The sequence below is a fragment of the Otolemur garnettii genome, unplaced genomic scaffold, assembly GCF_000181295.1.
Source record: "Otolemur garnettii isolate 467f Iridium unplaced genomic scaffold, OtoGar3 scaffold00005, whole genome shotgun sequence".
In the NCBI taxonomy this organism is placed as follows: Eukaryota; Metazoa; Chordata; class Mammalia; order Primates; family Galagidae; genus Otolemur; species Otolemur garnettii.
Genome location: NW_003852400.1, coordinates 30,302,061 through 30,319,954, shown reverse-complemented (window position 1 = coordinate 30,319,954; position 17,894 = coordinate 30,302,061). Strand labels below are relative to the sequence as shown.

The following is a 17,894-nucleotide window of genomic DNA, read 5'->3' as shown; positions in this document are numbered from 1 at the left end:
ATTCTAAGTGACCATCACTAGTGCAGGTACATTTAACATATGAAAGCTCCACAGGAAGCTACTTCATTTTGTTTGTAACAAGAATCAAGATTCCAAAAACTCACTTGTGCCACTAAAATATAATAATAACCAAAACAAACCCTACTAGCAAAGTGAATCTCTTCCGGTGATTTTCAGAACTGTTGGCTTTACACATACAAAGTATGCTGATTTAATAATGTATGATCACATAGGTAAGAATAAGATAAGTCTTTCCTCCTCATTGAGTTTTTACAATTCCCATGTAAACAGCACCAGTGAATTTTCATAAAACAGCTTTGCTACTTTTCCCTTTATTTTCTATAATTGTAGTTATTTGTGGTACTGTACCATTTCCTCCTTCATATAATCAGGACTGGATAGTTATGTAACACTCTTAAATTTGTAAACAAAAAAATTAAAGCTCAGAACACATATAGGATATCTTTTACATTTTCATTCCACAGCACATTGTGTTCTTTATAAAGCTTTTGCTCCTCCCAACACATTACAAAAATATATGAAAAACCATTTATCTGTTTCCAGCCAGCAAATGTTAACAAATATCTCTTAACTAGAATATTTTAGAGATCATATAATTCCATCGTCTTGACTGAATTCATCAATTGCTTTCTTCATAAATCCATATGCATTTATTAGTTTACATGCCCCTATTCACTACATAAGTAAATTATTTTAGGTTCTTCAAGTGAAAGTGCTTCTGACAACAAACTATTTCTATAATTGCCCTAAATCCCCCAAAGAAGTTGTTTTAAACCTGTGTAGAAAAATGCATAGCTATTTCTAAAAAGACTACACACCAAAACATGCTTTGTAGGAAAACTAACCCATGCACTTGAATATACCCCAAATATCTTATTTTCATTAAAGTTAGGCCAACTTAAATAATGAGAATCAAGATATATCATTAAATTATTTGATTCTGGAAAACATCAAAAATCATTTGGCCAAAATTTAAAAAAGCAACACCCCTCCTTGTCCCTTACATTAAAAAAGGACTGTTTGGACCAATGTGATCAATGTAACTGCATTTATATTAATCTACCTTAACATTTCCACTCACTAGCATTTTACCACAACATACAAATCCTCATATGCAATTTCCTTGCAAAGGTTTCCCCCCAAAAGATATAAGCACAAAACAATAGGCAGATACTCTTCAAAGTTTTATTTCACTAACTTCAGGTCAAATTTCCACAACTGTGCTCTGGTCAATTTATTATCCTTGCTTGGCTTCCCAAAATGGTAGTACCAAAAGATTTGTAGGTCAGGGAGAAAAGACCACTTTAAGAAGCACTGCATTTACTCATCTTCCACAAGGCAACAGCGTTGAGCATCTGATTGTTCAACAAAACAAAGCTTTAATAGCATCCAGGAGGGCAGACAGGCAAACCAGACTGTAGACACTCTTCGATTTGTCAAAATCAAACCAGAGAAAACCTACTCCACAGATATAAAAGGCTGATATTCATCTTTTCTTTTTCTGTTGTCGCAACATTTTTCTTCTTTTAATTATCATATCATGTAGTTTCTCAAGTCCTTCCTTTAGTCCATCTCCTATGATTGCACAGGTCGGCTGCAAATGCCAAGGAGTTGATGAACTCAGTTCACCCATTGCTAACAATTTCTCAATTTCTGAGAGAGACAACGAGTTTCTCAAGTCTTGTTTGTTAGCAACTATAAGTACAGGGACTCCCTGATTTTCTGATATCCTAGTTATTTTATGAAGTTCAGTTTTGGCTTCTTCCATCCTTTCGACATCAACAGAGTCCACAACAAACACAATGCCATCTGTGCATCTGGTATATGACTTCCACAGTGGCCTTAATTTCTCCTGACCACCTACATCCCAGAAGTGAAAAGTGACTGTTTTAGAATTTCCTAAGGTTACCTTAATTTTCTCAGTGTTAAATCCTTTGGTAGGTACAGTATTTACAAATTCATTGAACTGCAGCCTGTATAAAACAGTTGTCTTTCCAGCACAGTCCAAACCCAGAATAACAATGTGGAAGGACTGAAATGAAGGCAAGCTGGACAGGATAGAAGTCTGGTCTGACAGTCCATTCCCCATTTCCAGCTGCAATAGGTGTCCCCAATTGAAATGCTTTCTTCTTATTGCTTTAGAACTTCTCTTCCTAGGTGATCAGGTGATAAGACTTCTGGAAGGGGGAGGGAGGAATGAATAAGTTATTCTCATGAAATAGACTTAAACTGATTTTCTCTAGTTTTGCTAAAATAATCAACAAGAGGAATTTAAAACTTAACTTCAGTAAACAAACCAGATAACATATGAAACATGCGCAATCCCAGACAAATGACAGAATAATTGATTTAAATGCTCTGATTCACTTGTCGTAATATACGCCCCTGAGTCCCCAAACCTCAAAGACCTCATTCCGGATAAAACCCAGTCACCAGTATCTGGTTTAAATCAGCTTAACCACCCAAGTGCCTTCTTTTGGCAGAGAACTAATAACATAATCCTACCTTGGGGATCTAATTCCAATGCTTAACACCATACCCAAGATCACTGTTACCACATCATTCCCGAAAATAAGAACGTCTCACCTCCCAAATTAGAGTCTGGGTCCCGAAGAGAAAGCATTAGCAGGCGCTTCTACGCCGGGCGCAGGACCCGCTTAGCTCTCAAAGCAGCTCTGGCTCTGGCAACCGGGGAACTAGAAACCTTGGGCTCAGGTTCTGACCACGCCCACTCCTCACTGCCCACCCATGTTCCGAAATCCCATTGGTCACCCGCCCCAGGGCAAACAGGCAACTCCCGCCCCCGCCCCCTAATTGGCGAGGTAACTGCCGCTCCCCGCGTGGCAGAGCAGGGCTTTCTCTCTCGGTCCACCGGCACCACCTGTTGCCCTTAAGTTAGAAAACAAGGAGCTCTCAGAGGGAGCCGAGCGGCCCCTGCAGGGGAAAGGGAGCCTCGGACGGTCAGGCCGACGCCGGCTCCGCCCGCCCTGCCGCACCTGCGGCTCGGCCAACTGACGCGGAGTCCTGGCTCTCACATCCGGGGCCCGCAGTCACCGCTGGCGTATTAACCCTTTGTCCACTGGCCCGCGGGTGTCTGTGGGGGTGTCAACCCCCCAGGCACGAAAGGTCTACGCTGCGGGCCCCACCAGGGCAGGCCCACCCTCCCTGCAGCAGGATCCCGTCACCTCGCCCCTTTCGCACTCGGCCGGCTCTTCTCCCTCAGTAAGGCGTGGCCCCCCAGCCTCCGTCCCCGCTGCGGCTCACCTGGCAAACCGTCCTTGCCTCGTCCGGACTCAATGTCTCTCTGCTGCTTGAGAGCCGAGCTGACACCTGTCCGTGGGCACCAGCGAGGCCTGGAGGTAGGGGGACACAAGACACCCCTGCCAGGGGCGCCGGGCGGGCGCCGCGAGCCAGGCAGCCCTAACGGTGCTCGCCGGCAGCTCCCAACGCCTGCCGTGGCCCCGCCCCCTTTCCGCGCGGAGCCGGGGCTCCGGCCAGTGGGGGGCGCGCAGGAGCCGGTCGCCTAGCAACGCCAAAACAAGGTCACGTTCGAACCCACCCGGCGCCGGCTGCCTGCTAGGTCGGGTGTGGCTTCCGGCCACTGCCTGGAAGCCGTTGCTCGGAGGAGACTTTCTGCTGCCGCCCGCCAGCTTCAAGCAGGCACCGCCCTAAACCGCCTTTCCTCAGGACACCGCAGGGCGTCCTTTGGGCAGAGACCACGTGACGTAAGGGCAGGGATTCCAGGGACTACTGGACCGGCTGTCCCTTTATATAACGAGGTGACGTGGAAGTATTTCAGAAGTTGCTCTGAGCAGCCCGCGGCTTGCTGGTTTGGTAACGCACCTTCCTTATGTAAAGCAAATGAACTTTCTCTTTCCCGCGTGATTCCGGCAGCATCCCGGGGACAGACCTGGGGACGGGAAAAAAAATCCCAATTTTTTTTTTTTTTTTTGAGACACATTCTCACTTTGTTGCCCTGGGTAGAGTGTCTTGGCGTCACAGCTCACAGCAACATCAAATTCTTGGGCTCAAGCGATTCTCTTGCCTCAGCCTCCCAAATAGCTGGGACCACCGCCGCCCATCTATTTTGTTGTTGTAGTCCTTTTTAGCAGGCCCCAGTTTGTGTGGCCGCACCCTAACTACTGAGCTACGAGTGTGGAACCTTTCCCAACTTTCTGGGGTTTTTGTTTGTTTTTTTGAGACAGAGCCTCCAGCTGTCGCCCTGGGTAGAGCACCATGGCGTCACAGCTCACAGCAACCTCAAACTCTTGGGCTTAAATGATTCTCCTGCCTCAACCTCCAAAGCAGCTGGGACTACAGGCGCGGGCCACAACGCCAGGCTATATTTTGGTTGTAGTTGTCATTGTTGTTTGGCAGGCCCGGGCTGAATTTGAACCTTCCATCTCCGGAGTGGCTGGCGCCCTAGCTGCTGAGCTATAGGCGCCGAGCCCCTGTTCCAATATTTTTGAGACAATTTTTTGCAGATGAGAAAATACAATCTGAGAGGAACATACATCCTAGGAACTAGGAACATACATATTTACAAGCACTACTAGGCAATTCTCACTGTTAGCCAAGTTTGGAAAACTATAATGAAGGCAGAGGTTCACAGAGTCTCTGGTATCTCAGGAATTTTTTCATGGTGCCTCATGCCTAATGAAATATCAACAAATCCCATTTATTTTATGGTATTTTTGTTTCAGATTATTATGGGGGTACACATGTTTTGGTTATATAATTGGCATTTGTATGGTTAAAAATCAGAGTTACAGGTGTGTCCTTCACCTGGAAAGTGTGCTATATGCCCATAAACAGAACCAAACAACTTAATAGGTCTAGTTTTTAACATAATTCAACAAATGTCACTGTTTTTTCCTCAAAAAGTTAAAGTATCCCACAGAACCCCTAGGAATTCCCTAAGGCACCCTAGGGCATAGCAGCACAGTTTATGAGCTACAGCCTACAGGGAACCTTTTCCTGCCTGGCATGGTATATAAACCAAGTATCTAAACGGGCCTAATCTAGGAAGCCTGTCCAACCACGTCAATGTGTTCCACAAGTTTTATTACTTTTTATATCATTTGTTGCTGTTTTCATATGGTTTTATTTGTAGAACAGGCTACCAAACAATAATGGGCAGAACTTGTGACCCATAGTAAACAATAATCAGTATAATTCATGACCCCAAACAACATTCCAATTCAAAAGTTAATCTCCTAAATCACTCCACCTAAACTACTCAAGATAGGCATCTTTGGGGTGGGAGCTAAATTTATAAAACAGTAAATGGGAGACAGGGGTGAAGGTCAGATAGGGCCTAAACTGACCAGACCAGCTGTGTCTTGTCTGCCCTAGCCAGACAGACTCCATCTCATTCTCACCATACATGCATTTAATTTCAAACTGAGAGGAAAGGGGTATTATACGCCCCCCGCTGCCATTGTATTCGTGTCTCTTTGACCTTGTCTCCAACATAAGAGGGACCCACTTCCAACACTCTTATGAAGTGCTCTAAACTTTCTGTTTGTTCTTCCTAAATAAAATCTCTCTTTGTTACCCTAAAACTTATATAGGTTGCTTTTGCTCTCTATCCACACTGCCTGAGCCGCTCCAGTTTTATTTTCGGTTTCCACTCGCTTTTACTTTTTAATTACTGCTATGCCTCTGTTGAACTTTCTAGCTCAGCCAAGTAATCAAACCAGGTTAACTGAGTTTGGAGAACCAGTACCCCCAACCTCCAACAATTAAAACTGGGTAATTTTTCTTGTTTCCTTTTTTGAATTAAATACCAAGACTCGTACCACATCTGGTCTCTGTAGCATTTTTTATCTCTTCTACAATCTGATTTTTATGATGCACATTCTGAAATTAACTGATGTTTGCTTCCAACCTTTGTCATTCTACATATATATGTTACATATTTATATGTTTTAAGGATACCTCACTTCCTTTGCAAGCATATTTATTAGAATTTTTCAAGTTGAAGATCTAGGTAAGCAGAAGACTTGGTCTCTGGTTAAAGGAACTAGTCCAGGGGAGGCAATAGACACATAGACTCACAAGGACACAGTTTCTTTACTCTCCATTAGGACTTCTGCATAATAAAATTAAAATTACTATTCTGGAATCCTGGCATTCCAGGATTGCTTGAGGTCAGGAGTTTGAGACCAGCCTAAGGAAGATTGAGACTCCCTTTTCTACCAAAAATTGAGAAAAATTACCCAGGCATCCTAGTTCATGTCTACCATCCCAGCTACTCAAGAGCTTCATAACACCACTGCACTGTACTCAGGGTGCTGAAGTAAGAAAAGATACCTGGAAAAAAGTAAGATCTAAGAGGACAGAGGTTACACTTGTGTGGTCCTCCCCATGGTGACTTAGCTCTTAGGAATTTATAGAAACTTAACTTTCTGGGACCTGGAAACTTCCAAATTCTCTAAAAGCCTGTGGTTCTGTTAAAGCCTGTGCCTGCTTCTCCAGCTTGATTCATACTGGCCAACGAGAAAGGTATCTATCCATGGGCCAGAACTTCTTGACTGGGGATAAAAAGGGGAAGACTGAGCCAGTTGGGGAGTGGGGCTATTTTTTATTCTATGCCATCCCTCCACCAGCTGAAATAAAGTCCTTTCTCTTTTACTCATGGTGTTTGGGTGCTCTTTCTCTCCATTGGGCCTGGTCTTCCTGCAAAAAAAGCAAGACTCTGTCTCAAAAAAAAAAAATTATCAAGTCCTATACTTGTAAAAACTTTATCTGACACATTCAGTGTAGCTTAACAGAGAAATGTCATTTTTGAGCTGGATATTAAGAGAAGCTATAACCGATGAGGGAGAACAGAAGAGCAGGTAGAAGCAACAGTGTACATACAGAACGTGGAGACACAAAATGATGAGCGATTCCAAAAGAGGAGATTCTAATTTCCTATGGGAAGCAAAGGTGTGCTGTTTTCACCTAGCCCAGTTCATCTGCCCTCTGCCCAAGGGAAATCCAGTATCTAGAAATGTTACAGGACAAAGAGGCCATCTGTCATCATTAGCCCATACTCAGAGATGGGAATAGGTACGTTGAACTTTGTCAGAAGACCAGTGATTCTGGAGAAGAGTGAGTGTAGCCTCTCTAAGCCTGTTCTTCTATCCCCCAAATTACAGTTTTAAACATAATGCTTCACAGTAAAGACTACAATCGCCTTTATTTTAAATAATCACAACTCAGTGATACTTTATTACAACATTTTCAATTCTAAAGTTAATTTCTTAAATCAATTTTTCTAGAGCAAAGACTACAATAACTCTTATTTTGAGTAATAATCAGCAAAACTCAGTGAAAATCTATTATAACATTTTCAATTTAAAAGTTAATTCTTAAACTATTCAGCATGGGTGGAAGCTGAATTTACCTGTTCAGCATGGGCATCTTTAGGGTAGAAGCTGAATTTACCTGCTCAGCATGGGCATCTTTAGGGTAGAAGCTGAATTTACCAAACAGTAAGGATGAGAGATGAGAGGTGAAGACCAGCCATGTCATGTCCGCCCCAGACTGACAGACTCTATCTTATTCTTACTATATGTGCTTTCAAATTTGCTAGGATACTTTCATCTCTATTCCTGGCTTTTGTGGAATTGATACCAGATTTTTCATACTGAATTTCCAGGCTCTTGGTCTTGGTGGTTCGAAGAATGAAGCGACAGACCACAGGATAGGTTTTATTCAACAGGTATAAGTGTTACAGCTCTTACAACAAGCCAATCCTCCTTGTAGAGTAGGATTAGCAGTAAGATAGGTAAGAGGCGAACCTCTTTGCAAGTGTTTACAGCTCTTATAAAGGGGCAAATATCTTTGCAAGTGTTTACAGCTCTTATAAAGGGGCAAATCTCATAGAGCAGGATACAAGTGTTACAGAGCCAAACCTCTTTGCTCTTCTGCTCTTTCTCCTGAGATCTGCCGAGGTCTGTGCTCAGGCTCTCTGGCTTATATAGGGGCAGTTGTCCAATGAGCTTTTGGGTCTTGAAAATAGACTAACCAAGAGCAGGTTTTGAAAACAGACCAATCAGGGATTCCCTGGAGGACTCTCCAGAAGTCCATGTGAGGAGACAGCATGGCGCCAGTGTCTTCCCCCGCTTGTGTTTGGTTCTTTTGGCTACTGGAGTCTCTGTTGGAGGAGGGAAGCTCCCCCTCCCCACTTGCCTACACTCCAGCTTGGTGGTTCCTCTGCCAACTGCCACCAACACTGTCAAGACGGAGGCAGCAGGGCCTCCAGCCCCTCTTGGCTGAGCTGGCTGGGGCGCCACTTGTCCGGTATCAGGATGGTTGATTTTTTTCTCATAGTATATGTTTGCACAAATATCTTGGCCATATTTTTATTCATTAATTTTTTTTAGTTGACAAAAGGTTGCATGTGGTGTACAACATATTTTGATATATGTATACATTACAGGATATTAAGTATTATTTTTTCATTGCAGAGTCAGTTTTCGGTTATTACAAAATTCTGGTGTCACTGACTACTTTGTCTAATCACATAATCGTGTGGGAATTGTATACCTGTGAAAGACCATCTTTTGAGTATGTGGTCCCAAATATGATATCCTGTTACCAGATGAAGAGGGTCAGGCCACCTGTCACTATACAGAGATGGGGATAAGTCTAGCAAACTTTGTCAGAAGGCTGGAGATTCTGGAGCGGTGAGATTAGCCTCTCTAAGATTGTTCTGCTCTTTTATTTCCCAAATTACAGTTTAATACATAATGGTTCACAGTAAAGATCACAATAACCTTTATCTTTAATAATAATCAGCACAATTCAGTGAAAATCTATTATGACATTTCCAATTAAAAAGTTAATATCTAAACTATTCAAGATGGGCATCTTTAGGCTGGGAGCAAAATTTATAAAACAGTAAGAATGAGTGAGACAAGAGATGACCAGACCTGCTGTGTCGTGTCTGCTCCAGCCTGACAGACGCCATCCTATTCTCACTACATGTGCTTTCAGAGATAGCAGGTTCCCAGTGATACCGGAATTTCTTCATCAGTAGGTCCTTGGTCTTGTGGACTCAAAGAATGAACCCATGGACCACAGATCAGTGGTAAGACAGGATTTTTATTAGAAAGGAATACAGAAGCAGTAAAAAGCACCAGAGCCTCTGGCAAAGGGGAAGACCTAAGTTGGAAGTCTCTCTCGGGCTCTTTGTCTAGGGCTCTATCTTATATTTTGGCCAGGAGTTGGTAGGTGGAAAAACATCTGTTCAAAATTAATGAGTGCATTAACAAATGAATGAATGCAATTCCTCCCCCACTAGTGCAATGTTATCAGGTCTTTACAGTTTTTGTCTCTGAGAAGGGATTAGGGTGTGTGCTTCCCTACTCAAGATGGAGCTAACCCCAAAATGACTCAGCCTGCTTTGATCAAGACCTTTTTAAAGCCCAGAGGGGATGGCCTGGAAAAGGCAACCTGTTTGTGCCTGGAAATGGGGGTCTGATTTCTTAGCTCACCTAGGCCTACAGAATGGTGGGGTGGGGGGTGGGGGGGTGTCCCTGTCCAACCCTGAGTGGAATCTTGTATCACTAGGAAGGAGAGGGTTTATTCTGCATAGCACTAAGCAGGGAGATGGGAGAATTGTCTCAAAGTCACCTCCAAATTCACCCTCAAGAATTGGGGGAATAGGGTATTTAAAGACAGTTTGGTTGACAGAGGGTTAGGCAATGGGGGTCTGCTAACTGGCTGATTTTAAGGTGTAATATTCCTTTGGTAGGGCCACTGTCTGGGTGGGTCAGCTGATCAACTGAAATGCAGTGCAGAGCCTTGGGTGGGAGTCCAAGACCAGTTGAGTCAGTTCCTTGGTCTGAGTGGGTCATTCATTCCACTGGAATACAGGACCTGGAAGATACCTCAAAAACTACCTCTGGGTTTCAAATAGAAAATGTTATTATGGAGAAAAGTTAAAAATCTTTATGGTTATCACCTATGCCGTCTAGAGTAGCAATTATAGAGATGCACCAAGGGGACAATGACTATTATCAGGCAAATGTGGGGACAGTGACTGATTATCATTGCTTTAGCTAGGCTTGTTCCTTCACAGAGTTTTGGGGGCCTTTATGTTACCAGAGGAAGAGGGTCCAGCCACTTGTCACTGTCAGCCAATATGCAGAGATGGGGATAGGTCCAACAAACTTTGTCAAAAGACCAGCAATTCTGGAGAACAGTGAGAGTAGCCTCTCAAAGACTTATGTTCTTCCATTTCCAAAATCACAGTTTTATACATGAACATTAAAAGCAAGAACCATACCAATCTTTTGATAGGTAAAAACTAAAGAAAGGAGCAGATCAGAATCCTCAAGACCAAAAGGGGCGTTGTTTATTTTGACACTTGAGTGTAAATGGTGGGAGGGGCAGTTTAGGAAAGAGCCAGGTCTTACATAGCTGGCCACTGGCTGAGGGGGACCTGATGGTTTCTATCAAGGACCACCAAATTGTGTTCTCATCAGGACATCAAAGAATCAAAGACTTTATAGGGACTCTCCTGGCAGATTCTTCTTATCAGAATGTCAGCATATTTCTTTTAGGTAAGTCTGTAATTGGGCTAATGCAAGGATGAGCCTGCAGCCTGTCTCTCTTATCTGAGTTATGTCCACCTGTAACAGAGTCTCACAAAATGGCTTTTCAAGATAGGATTAGTTTAGCCAACCTAATACCCTCATTTTAAACAACAATAATCACTGACCCATGACCCATAATAAACAATAATTGACATAACCCATGATCCATTTAACAACAACATTCTTTATTTTATTTATTTATTTATTTTTTGTAGAGACAGAGTCTCTCTTTATCGCCCTTGGTAGAGTGCTGTGCTGTCACACAGCTCACAGCAACCTCTAACTCCTGGGCTTAGGCAATTCTCTAGCCTCAGTCTCGGGGGTAGCTGGGACTACAGGCGCCTGCCACAACGCTTGGCTATTTTTATTGTTGTTGTTGTTGTTGTTGTTGTTGTTGTAGTTCAGCTGGTGCCAGGTTTTAACCCCCCACTTTCAGTATATGGGGCCGGCACCCTACCTACTGAGCCTCAGGTGCCGCCCAACATTCCTTTTTATTTTTTGAGACAGAGTCTCAAGCTGTCCTCCTGGGTGGATTGCCTCAGTGTCATAGCTCACAGCAGCCTCCCACCTGGGCTCAAGCGATCCTCTTGCCTCAATTTTTCTATTTTTAGTAGATGCAAAAGTTAATCTCCTAAATAAATTGCCTTAAACTACTCAAGATTTACACTTTTAGGTTAAAGCTAAATTTAACCTAGCAAAAATAATGGAAAACATAAGTTGAAGTCATATAGGATCTAAACAGGCCAGACCTGCTGTGTCATCACAGCCCTAGCCTGACTGACTCCATCTTATTCTCACTACATGTGCTCTCTCTTACTCTAATTCTTGCTTTGCACCCCTTCATCAATTGTAAGGGTGGTTTCAGTTCTACAAAAAGAATATTTTTCTGGGGCAGCACCTGTGGCTCAGTGGGTAGGGCACTGGCCCCACATACTGAGGGTGGTGGGTTCAAACCTGGCCCCGGCCAAACTGCAACAAAAAAATAGCCAGGCGTTGTGGTGGGCACCTGTAGTCCCAGCTGCTCAGGAGGCTGAAGTGAGAGAATTGCCTGGGCCCAAGAGCTGGAGGTTGCTGTGAGCTGTGTGATGACATGGCACTCTACTAAGGATGATAAAGTGAGACTTTTTAAAAAAGAAAAAAAAAGAGAGAAAGAATATTTTTCTGAGTTCCAAATGATAAACAAAAATTGGATACATTTTGTATATCCAAAAAACTGTATCAATATCATTCATACTCATGGACTTTATTTTGTTTTTTGAGACAGAGTCTCACTTTGTTGTCCTTGGTGGAGTGCCATGGCATCGTAGCTCACAGCAACCTCAAACTCTTGGGTTCAAGCAATCCTCTTGCCTCAGTTTTTCATTTTTGTAGTAGAGATGGTGTCTCACTCTTGCTCAGGCTGGTCTTGAACTCATGAGCTCAAGCAATCCACCCACTTCAGCCTCCCACAGTGCATACTCATGGAATTTATGCTTCATAACTCTATAGTCCGAAAGCTTTATTGAGCTAGGCTTCATTTCTAACTGCCTCTTGAATTCTTGGGTCTAATACTTGTAGGGGGCCAAGATTAATTAGAGAAAAGGCATATTTTATTAACGTGTATACAGGGTAACAGGGAGAACGACAGCGTGATTACCCCAACCTCTCAATGATGTGCAGAAGCTTATATACCATCTTGATGTTTTAGAAAGAACACGGGGCTCAGAGCATGGCTCAAAACAAGTTATGGTGGCAAATGAGGTTATAGTGGTGAGACAGGTTATAGGGGCGGGAGAAGAGGAGGCCTGGATAGCCAAGGTGATCTTGTTATTTAAATGGAACCTCCCAGGTAGCAGCCCTCAAAGAGACCAGATGGTAGATTTCTTCCTGACATTTAAAAATATCATATTCTCAGTTAACCTTTCCTAGTTGCCAACAAGGGAAGGTTTGGCTGCATCTATGCAGATTTTGTACAGATGCAAATCTTCCCCACAAAAGTCAGCTTTGCAGGGCTACTTCTGTTTGTTGGCTCTCTAAACAGGCATCTCGACATACATAAAAGAAGCACATTCGGGAATAAAATACCATTTTTGATAACCACCACATTCAAAACTTAATTATCTTCTGCCTTAGTCCGTTTGGGCTGCTGTTAACAAAATATCATAGGTGGCTTAAAACGAAAGAAATTTATTTCTCAGTTTGGGACACCAGGAAGTTCAAGATCCAGGCCCTGGTAGATTGTTGTGTGGTCAGAGTCCGTTTCCTCATAGAGGGCATCTACTTTGTTCTTACACGATGGAAGAGGAAGAAGTGTCTCCCTCTCGTGCCTTTCCCTTTCAGAAGGGCTCCACCCCAATGACCTACTCTTACTACAGTCACCTTGGAAGTCAGGATTTCAACATGCAGACTTTGGGGGCTACCTTATTTTCTTTTGCTTATAACTGAATGATACAGGGTTTCCCCTATTCAAAGCTGGACAGGGACTCCCATTTTCTAGGCCTGGGTAAACAGGCCTTTCCAGACCACATCCTCTGGACTCTAGCAAATTTAGAGAAAAGCAGCCTGATCTCAACTGTATGGGCCCTCTTGGAGTGAAAAAAAATACACCCTTGGCTCAGCACCTATAGCTCAGTGGCTAGGGCACTAGCCACATACACTGGAGCTGGCAGGTTCGAATCCAGCTGGGCCTGCCAACAACAATGACAAATGCAACAAAAAATAGCCAGGCATTGTGGCGGGAGCCTGTAGTACCAGCTACTTGGGATGCTGAGGCAGGAGAATGACTTAAGCCCAAGAGGTTGAGGTTACTGTGAGCTGTGATGCAACAGCACTCTGCCCCGGGTGACAAAGTGAGAGTCTGTCTCAAAAAAAAAAAAAAAAAAGAAAAACCACCCTGCTGCCTCATTTGGCACAGAGACAATGAAGACCACATTCATTTGCTAATAATATACTCATTATTAATCAGCGTGGGCAGAATGTCTTCTGTCTTCCTGCTCCTGGCTAAGTGTGAATTCAAAATGGCCAAGCTCTCAGACTGGCTCAGTCTCCTCCTTTTTTATCCCCAAAGTTCTGACCCATGGGTACCTTTCTCATTGGTTAATTTGAATCAAGCTGGTGAAGCGGGGTCTGGCTTTTACAGAACCACGAGCTTTTACAGAAGCGGAAGCAGGAGTTTGTTTCTAGGTTCCAGGAAGTTAAGTTTCTACAAATTCCTAAGAACTGAGTCACCATGGGGAGGACCATGCAGGTGTATCATTTTCATTTTTTTTTGTAGACAGAGTCTCACTTTGTCGCCCTTTGGTAGAGTGCTGTTGCATCACAGCTCACAGCAACATACAACTCTTGGGCTTAAGTGATTGATTCTCTTGCCTCAGCCTCTGGAGCAGCTGGGACTACAGGCATCCACCACAACACCCGGCTACTGCAGTTTCACCAGGGCCAGGTTCAAACCCACCACGCTCAGTATATGGGGCCAGTGCCCTACTCACTGAGCCACAGGTGCCGCCCATGCAGGTGTATCCTTGGGCTTTCCTTGAGAAGACCTCTGTTCTCTTAGACCTCAATTTTCCAGGTATCCTCTCTCAATTTTGTTATCAACCCAGCTAAAAATGGCCTTCCTCTTTTAGTCTTATTTTGGTTGGTGGTAATCTATTCAGTAGTCCTGAGTAGACGTCTCAGAGCCATTAAAAAATTCTTCTGTGTCTCACTTATTCCTAGCTAGAAATCTTTCTTTAATCTCTATTTTTCTGTCCATTTCCATTTCTGGTACATACACCTGGGTCTTGTCTTCTCTCACCTAAACTAGTTAATTCACCTCCTGGTTTTTCAGTTGACAATCAGTGGAGCAGGGATATTTTTCCCCCCTGTATCAGGCTCCAGAGTCTATTCTCCTATCCACTATATACATACATTTTTAGGTTAATTCACTTTGATTCATGACAGCATAAAGCATGGGTACAATTTTTTTTTTTTGAGACAGAGTCTCATTATGTTGCCCTTAGTAAAGTGCTGTGGCCTCACAGCTCACAGCAACCTCCAACTCCTGGTCTTAGGTGATTCTCTTGCCTCAGCCTCCCAAGTAGCTGGGACTACAGGTACCCATCACAGCACCCAATTATTTTTTGGTTGTAGATGTCATTGTGGTTTGACTGGGTTCGAATCTACCAGCTCCGGTGTATGTGGCTGGCACCCTAGCAACTGAGCTACAGGGGCTGGGCCGACAAGGGTACAATTTTTAAGACTGTGGAGGACACCAAGAGCCAGATGACCTCCAAGCAAGAAGATTTACAGCTAGGGGTTGGACTCTTAGGCAATTTGCCCTCAGGAGGTCCTTATGGAGAAAGAGCCGGGGCCTTCAGCATGTAGTCATTGTTGATTACTCCCCTCACCTGTATTGTTCTGTCTCAATAAAAGGCTAGTGTGGAGGCTGCTCGGGGCTAGCCCTTGCTGCCTTCAAGCATGCACTACTAACTGTCTCATGCTTGGTTCCTTCCTGCAGTGATCGAGACCAGGGCCATGGGGGCCTGAGGGGTCACAACATAAGACTTTAGAAAAAAGATGAAAAAAGGGAAGTTCAACACCAAACACATTTAGAACAGAGACTAGATAGGAATTCCCTAAGTCCACAAGTGCAAGTCCTCCTCCTGATAGGTCTTGAAGGCAACATTAAGGCCTATCTCCAGCTAATTCCAAGTCACAAAACAGCTTACCTCTTATCTGGGAGGCCCTTCACATGCCTCTCCACAACTGAGTCCAGGCCCCACTGTCCAGAAGCCCAGTGGTAGACAGGTGTCATGCCCACCACAGGCAAGCCTTGCTTTCTATGTCCTGATTTCCTGGCTTTGGATATGCCTCTCACTGGGATGACTGACAGTACATACAGTCCGACAGGGCCTCAACAGGGTTATACATCAGAACAGATACATTTTGACTCTGTCCACCTTTAACTAATGTTGTGTGTTGTTTTTTATGTCAATGTTCAAGTTCTGTCCAGACCTTTGAGCGTATCTACCTTAGGTCATGAACATTTTAATCCCTTAGTCACAGGTTTCATGTCCTTAGACCTGAGGCTCAGCCCTTAAATTTTTTTCTATATTTTCTCTTTAGGTATTTCATCCAATACCAGGAATTTAAACATATTGTATTCTGTCAAATTTCTCTCCAACCTGGACCTCTTTCTTGAATTCCACAACAGAATGGTAGACAAGCAAATAACCACTCGGGTTGCTCCTCAGACTCAGTATTTTTTATTCATTGGAAACCAGTTGAGAGCAGGAGCATGTCCTCATGCATCACACATAATCCAACAGCAAGTCTTGTTGACACATATATCCACACCTGACTTGTCCCCACCCCACTGCTGTCTCTCTAGTCCTAATGAGAGAGAGAGAGAGAGAGAGTGTGTGTGTGTTCATGTGTATGTATTGGCAGTGGAGGAACTGACCAGGTTAGGCAGGTGGTAAAACAAAGGCTAAGTCAAGTAATTTTAATGTGATTTACTAATTCTGAGGAATAATTTATGATATTCAATAACATAATGAACTACTTTTTTACTATTTCACAATTAACATTTAAAGGTAGCTTGAGCTTTCAATTATTTTAAAATTATATCAGGTAGAATCTTTATTTTATTCTGTAAGTCCTCAGTTTCTTATGAAAAACAATGTCCTAGAAACTTCACTCTTAATGATTAGAAAAGTTTGTTTTTAAAAAAAGATGAAGTATGTTGCATGTGTTTGAATATCAGTATATCTATCAATCTATAAATAATATGTTTTGGTTTCCTGTGGAAACTACTACAAAACTTAAATGAGTTTTATATTGTGTGAAAGTTACAAAGTCTAATCCAATATATCATTAGTGCAAATAGTCTTCTATACCTTAATTTATTTTAAAGTTGTACCTGTTATATTTTTTTTACATTACATGAGTGAACTCTATAGCAGGAAAGAGCCCCAAGAGGGATCTTCCTTCCATAAGAGAAGGGAGGCCTGGGCTGAGGATGTGGATTAACATCAGAGTTTGAACAGAGATGAGAGGAAGGTCTAGCTCTGGTATACTCTGTGGATGAATCCAAAAGTCCCTCCTCACTCTGTCTTTCTAGCATATAGAAAGTGCACCAGTTTGGAAAACTTTCTGACAGTTGCTCCAAAGGCTAACATATCCACTCCTAGGTAGATACCCAAGAGAAAAAAAACCCAAAAAACTATGTTCACACAAGAACTTGTGTGTGAGTATTCATAGCAGCCTTATTTATAATAGCCAAAAAGTGGAAATATAAACAAAAAATGGCAGTAAAAGAACCGATTCACGCTATAACATAGACAAAACTTGAAAGATGTCAGTCACAATGGATCAAATATTGCATGATTGCATTTGTATGAATTAGTACATGCAAATCCATAGAGACATAAAATGTATTAATGGTTGGTCAGGGCTGTGAAGGAGGAGGGTTATAAAAGCTCTGCCTGTAGAAGGGAACACTTTTACACTGCTGGTGGGACTGCAAACTAATACAACCTTTTCAGAAGGAAGCATGGAGAAGCCTTAAAGAACTCAGGCTAGACCTCCCATTTGGCCCTGCAGTCCCATTACTGTGCATCTACCCAGAAGAAAAAAATTCCTTTTACCATAAGGACACTTGCACTAGACTGTTTATCACAGCTCAGTTTACAATTGCCAAAATGTGGAAACAGCCTAAATATTCACCAACCCAGGAATGGATTAACAAACTGTGTATACGGTGGAATACTATTTAGCCATTAAAAAGATGGAGACTTTAGGATGGTGCCTGTGGCTCAAAGGAGTAGGGCGCCAGCCCCATATGCCAGACATAGTGGGTTCAAACCCAGCCCCGGCCAAAAACTGAAAAAAAAAAGATGGAGACTTTACATCTTTTGTATTAACTGGTGTGGAAGTGGAACACATTCTTCTTAGTAAAGCATCAGAAGAATGGAGAAGCAAGAATCCTTATGTACTCAATTCTGATATGAGGACAATTAATGATCTAGTACATGGTGGGGAGTGAGGGAAGGGGACAGCAGAGAAAGGAGGGAGGGAGGTGGGGAGTCAAGGTGTGAGACACACCTTATGGGGGTGGGACACAATTATAAGAGGGACTTTACCTAACAATGCAATCAGTTTGCATTATTTTTTTGTTGCAGTTTGGCAGGGGCTAGGTTTGAACCCACCACCCTCTGTATATGGGGCTGGCGCTCTGCCCACTGAGCCACAGGCTCCACGCAAGGATCCACTTTTTAAATTAAATTCTTGGCTTGGCGCCTGTGGCTCAAGTGGCTAAGG

General features: G+C 43.1%; 1 protein-coding gene across 2 annotated transcripts; it reads right to left on the bottom strand.

Annotated features, from left to right (window-relative positions):
* Positions 1 to 1,193: 1,193 nt before the first annotated feature.
* Positions 1,194 to 3,422, bottom strand: ARL4A (ADP ribosylation factor like GTPase 4A). 2 transcript variants are annotated; one of them, XM_012812632.1, is made up of 2 exons: positions 3,286 to 3,422; positions 1,194 to 2,198 (listed from the first exon to the last, which is right to left on the bottom strand). In XM_012812632.1, exon 2 carries the CDS (start codon positions 2,108 to 2,110, stop codon positions 1,508 to 1,510), a length of 603 nt encoding a protein of 200 aa, XP_012668086.1. In that variant the 5' UTR covers positions 2,111 to 2,198; positions 3,286 to 3,422; the 3' UTR covers positions 1,194 to 1,507. The 2 variants fall into 2 exon arrangements, with proteins under 2 accessions (XP_012668086.1, XP_003782761.1); XM_003782713.2 differs by lacking the exon at positions 3,286 to 3,422 and adding an exon at positions 2,608 to 2,702.
* Between the last annotated feature and the right edge of the window lie 14,472 nt (positions 3,423 to 17,894).

Bases quoted from the DNA above. Each gene is read 5' to 3' on its own strand.
- ARL4A (XM_012812632.1), bottom strand. From the start codon at position 2,110: ATGGGGAATGGACTGTCAGACCAGACTTCTATCCTGTCCAGCTTGCCT.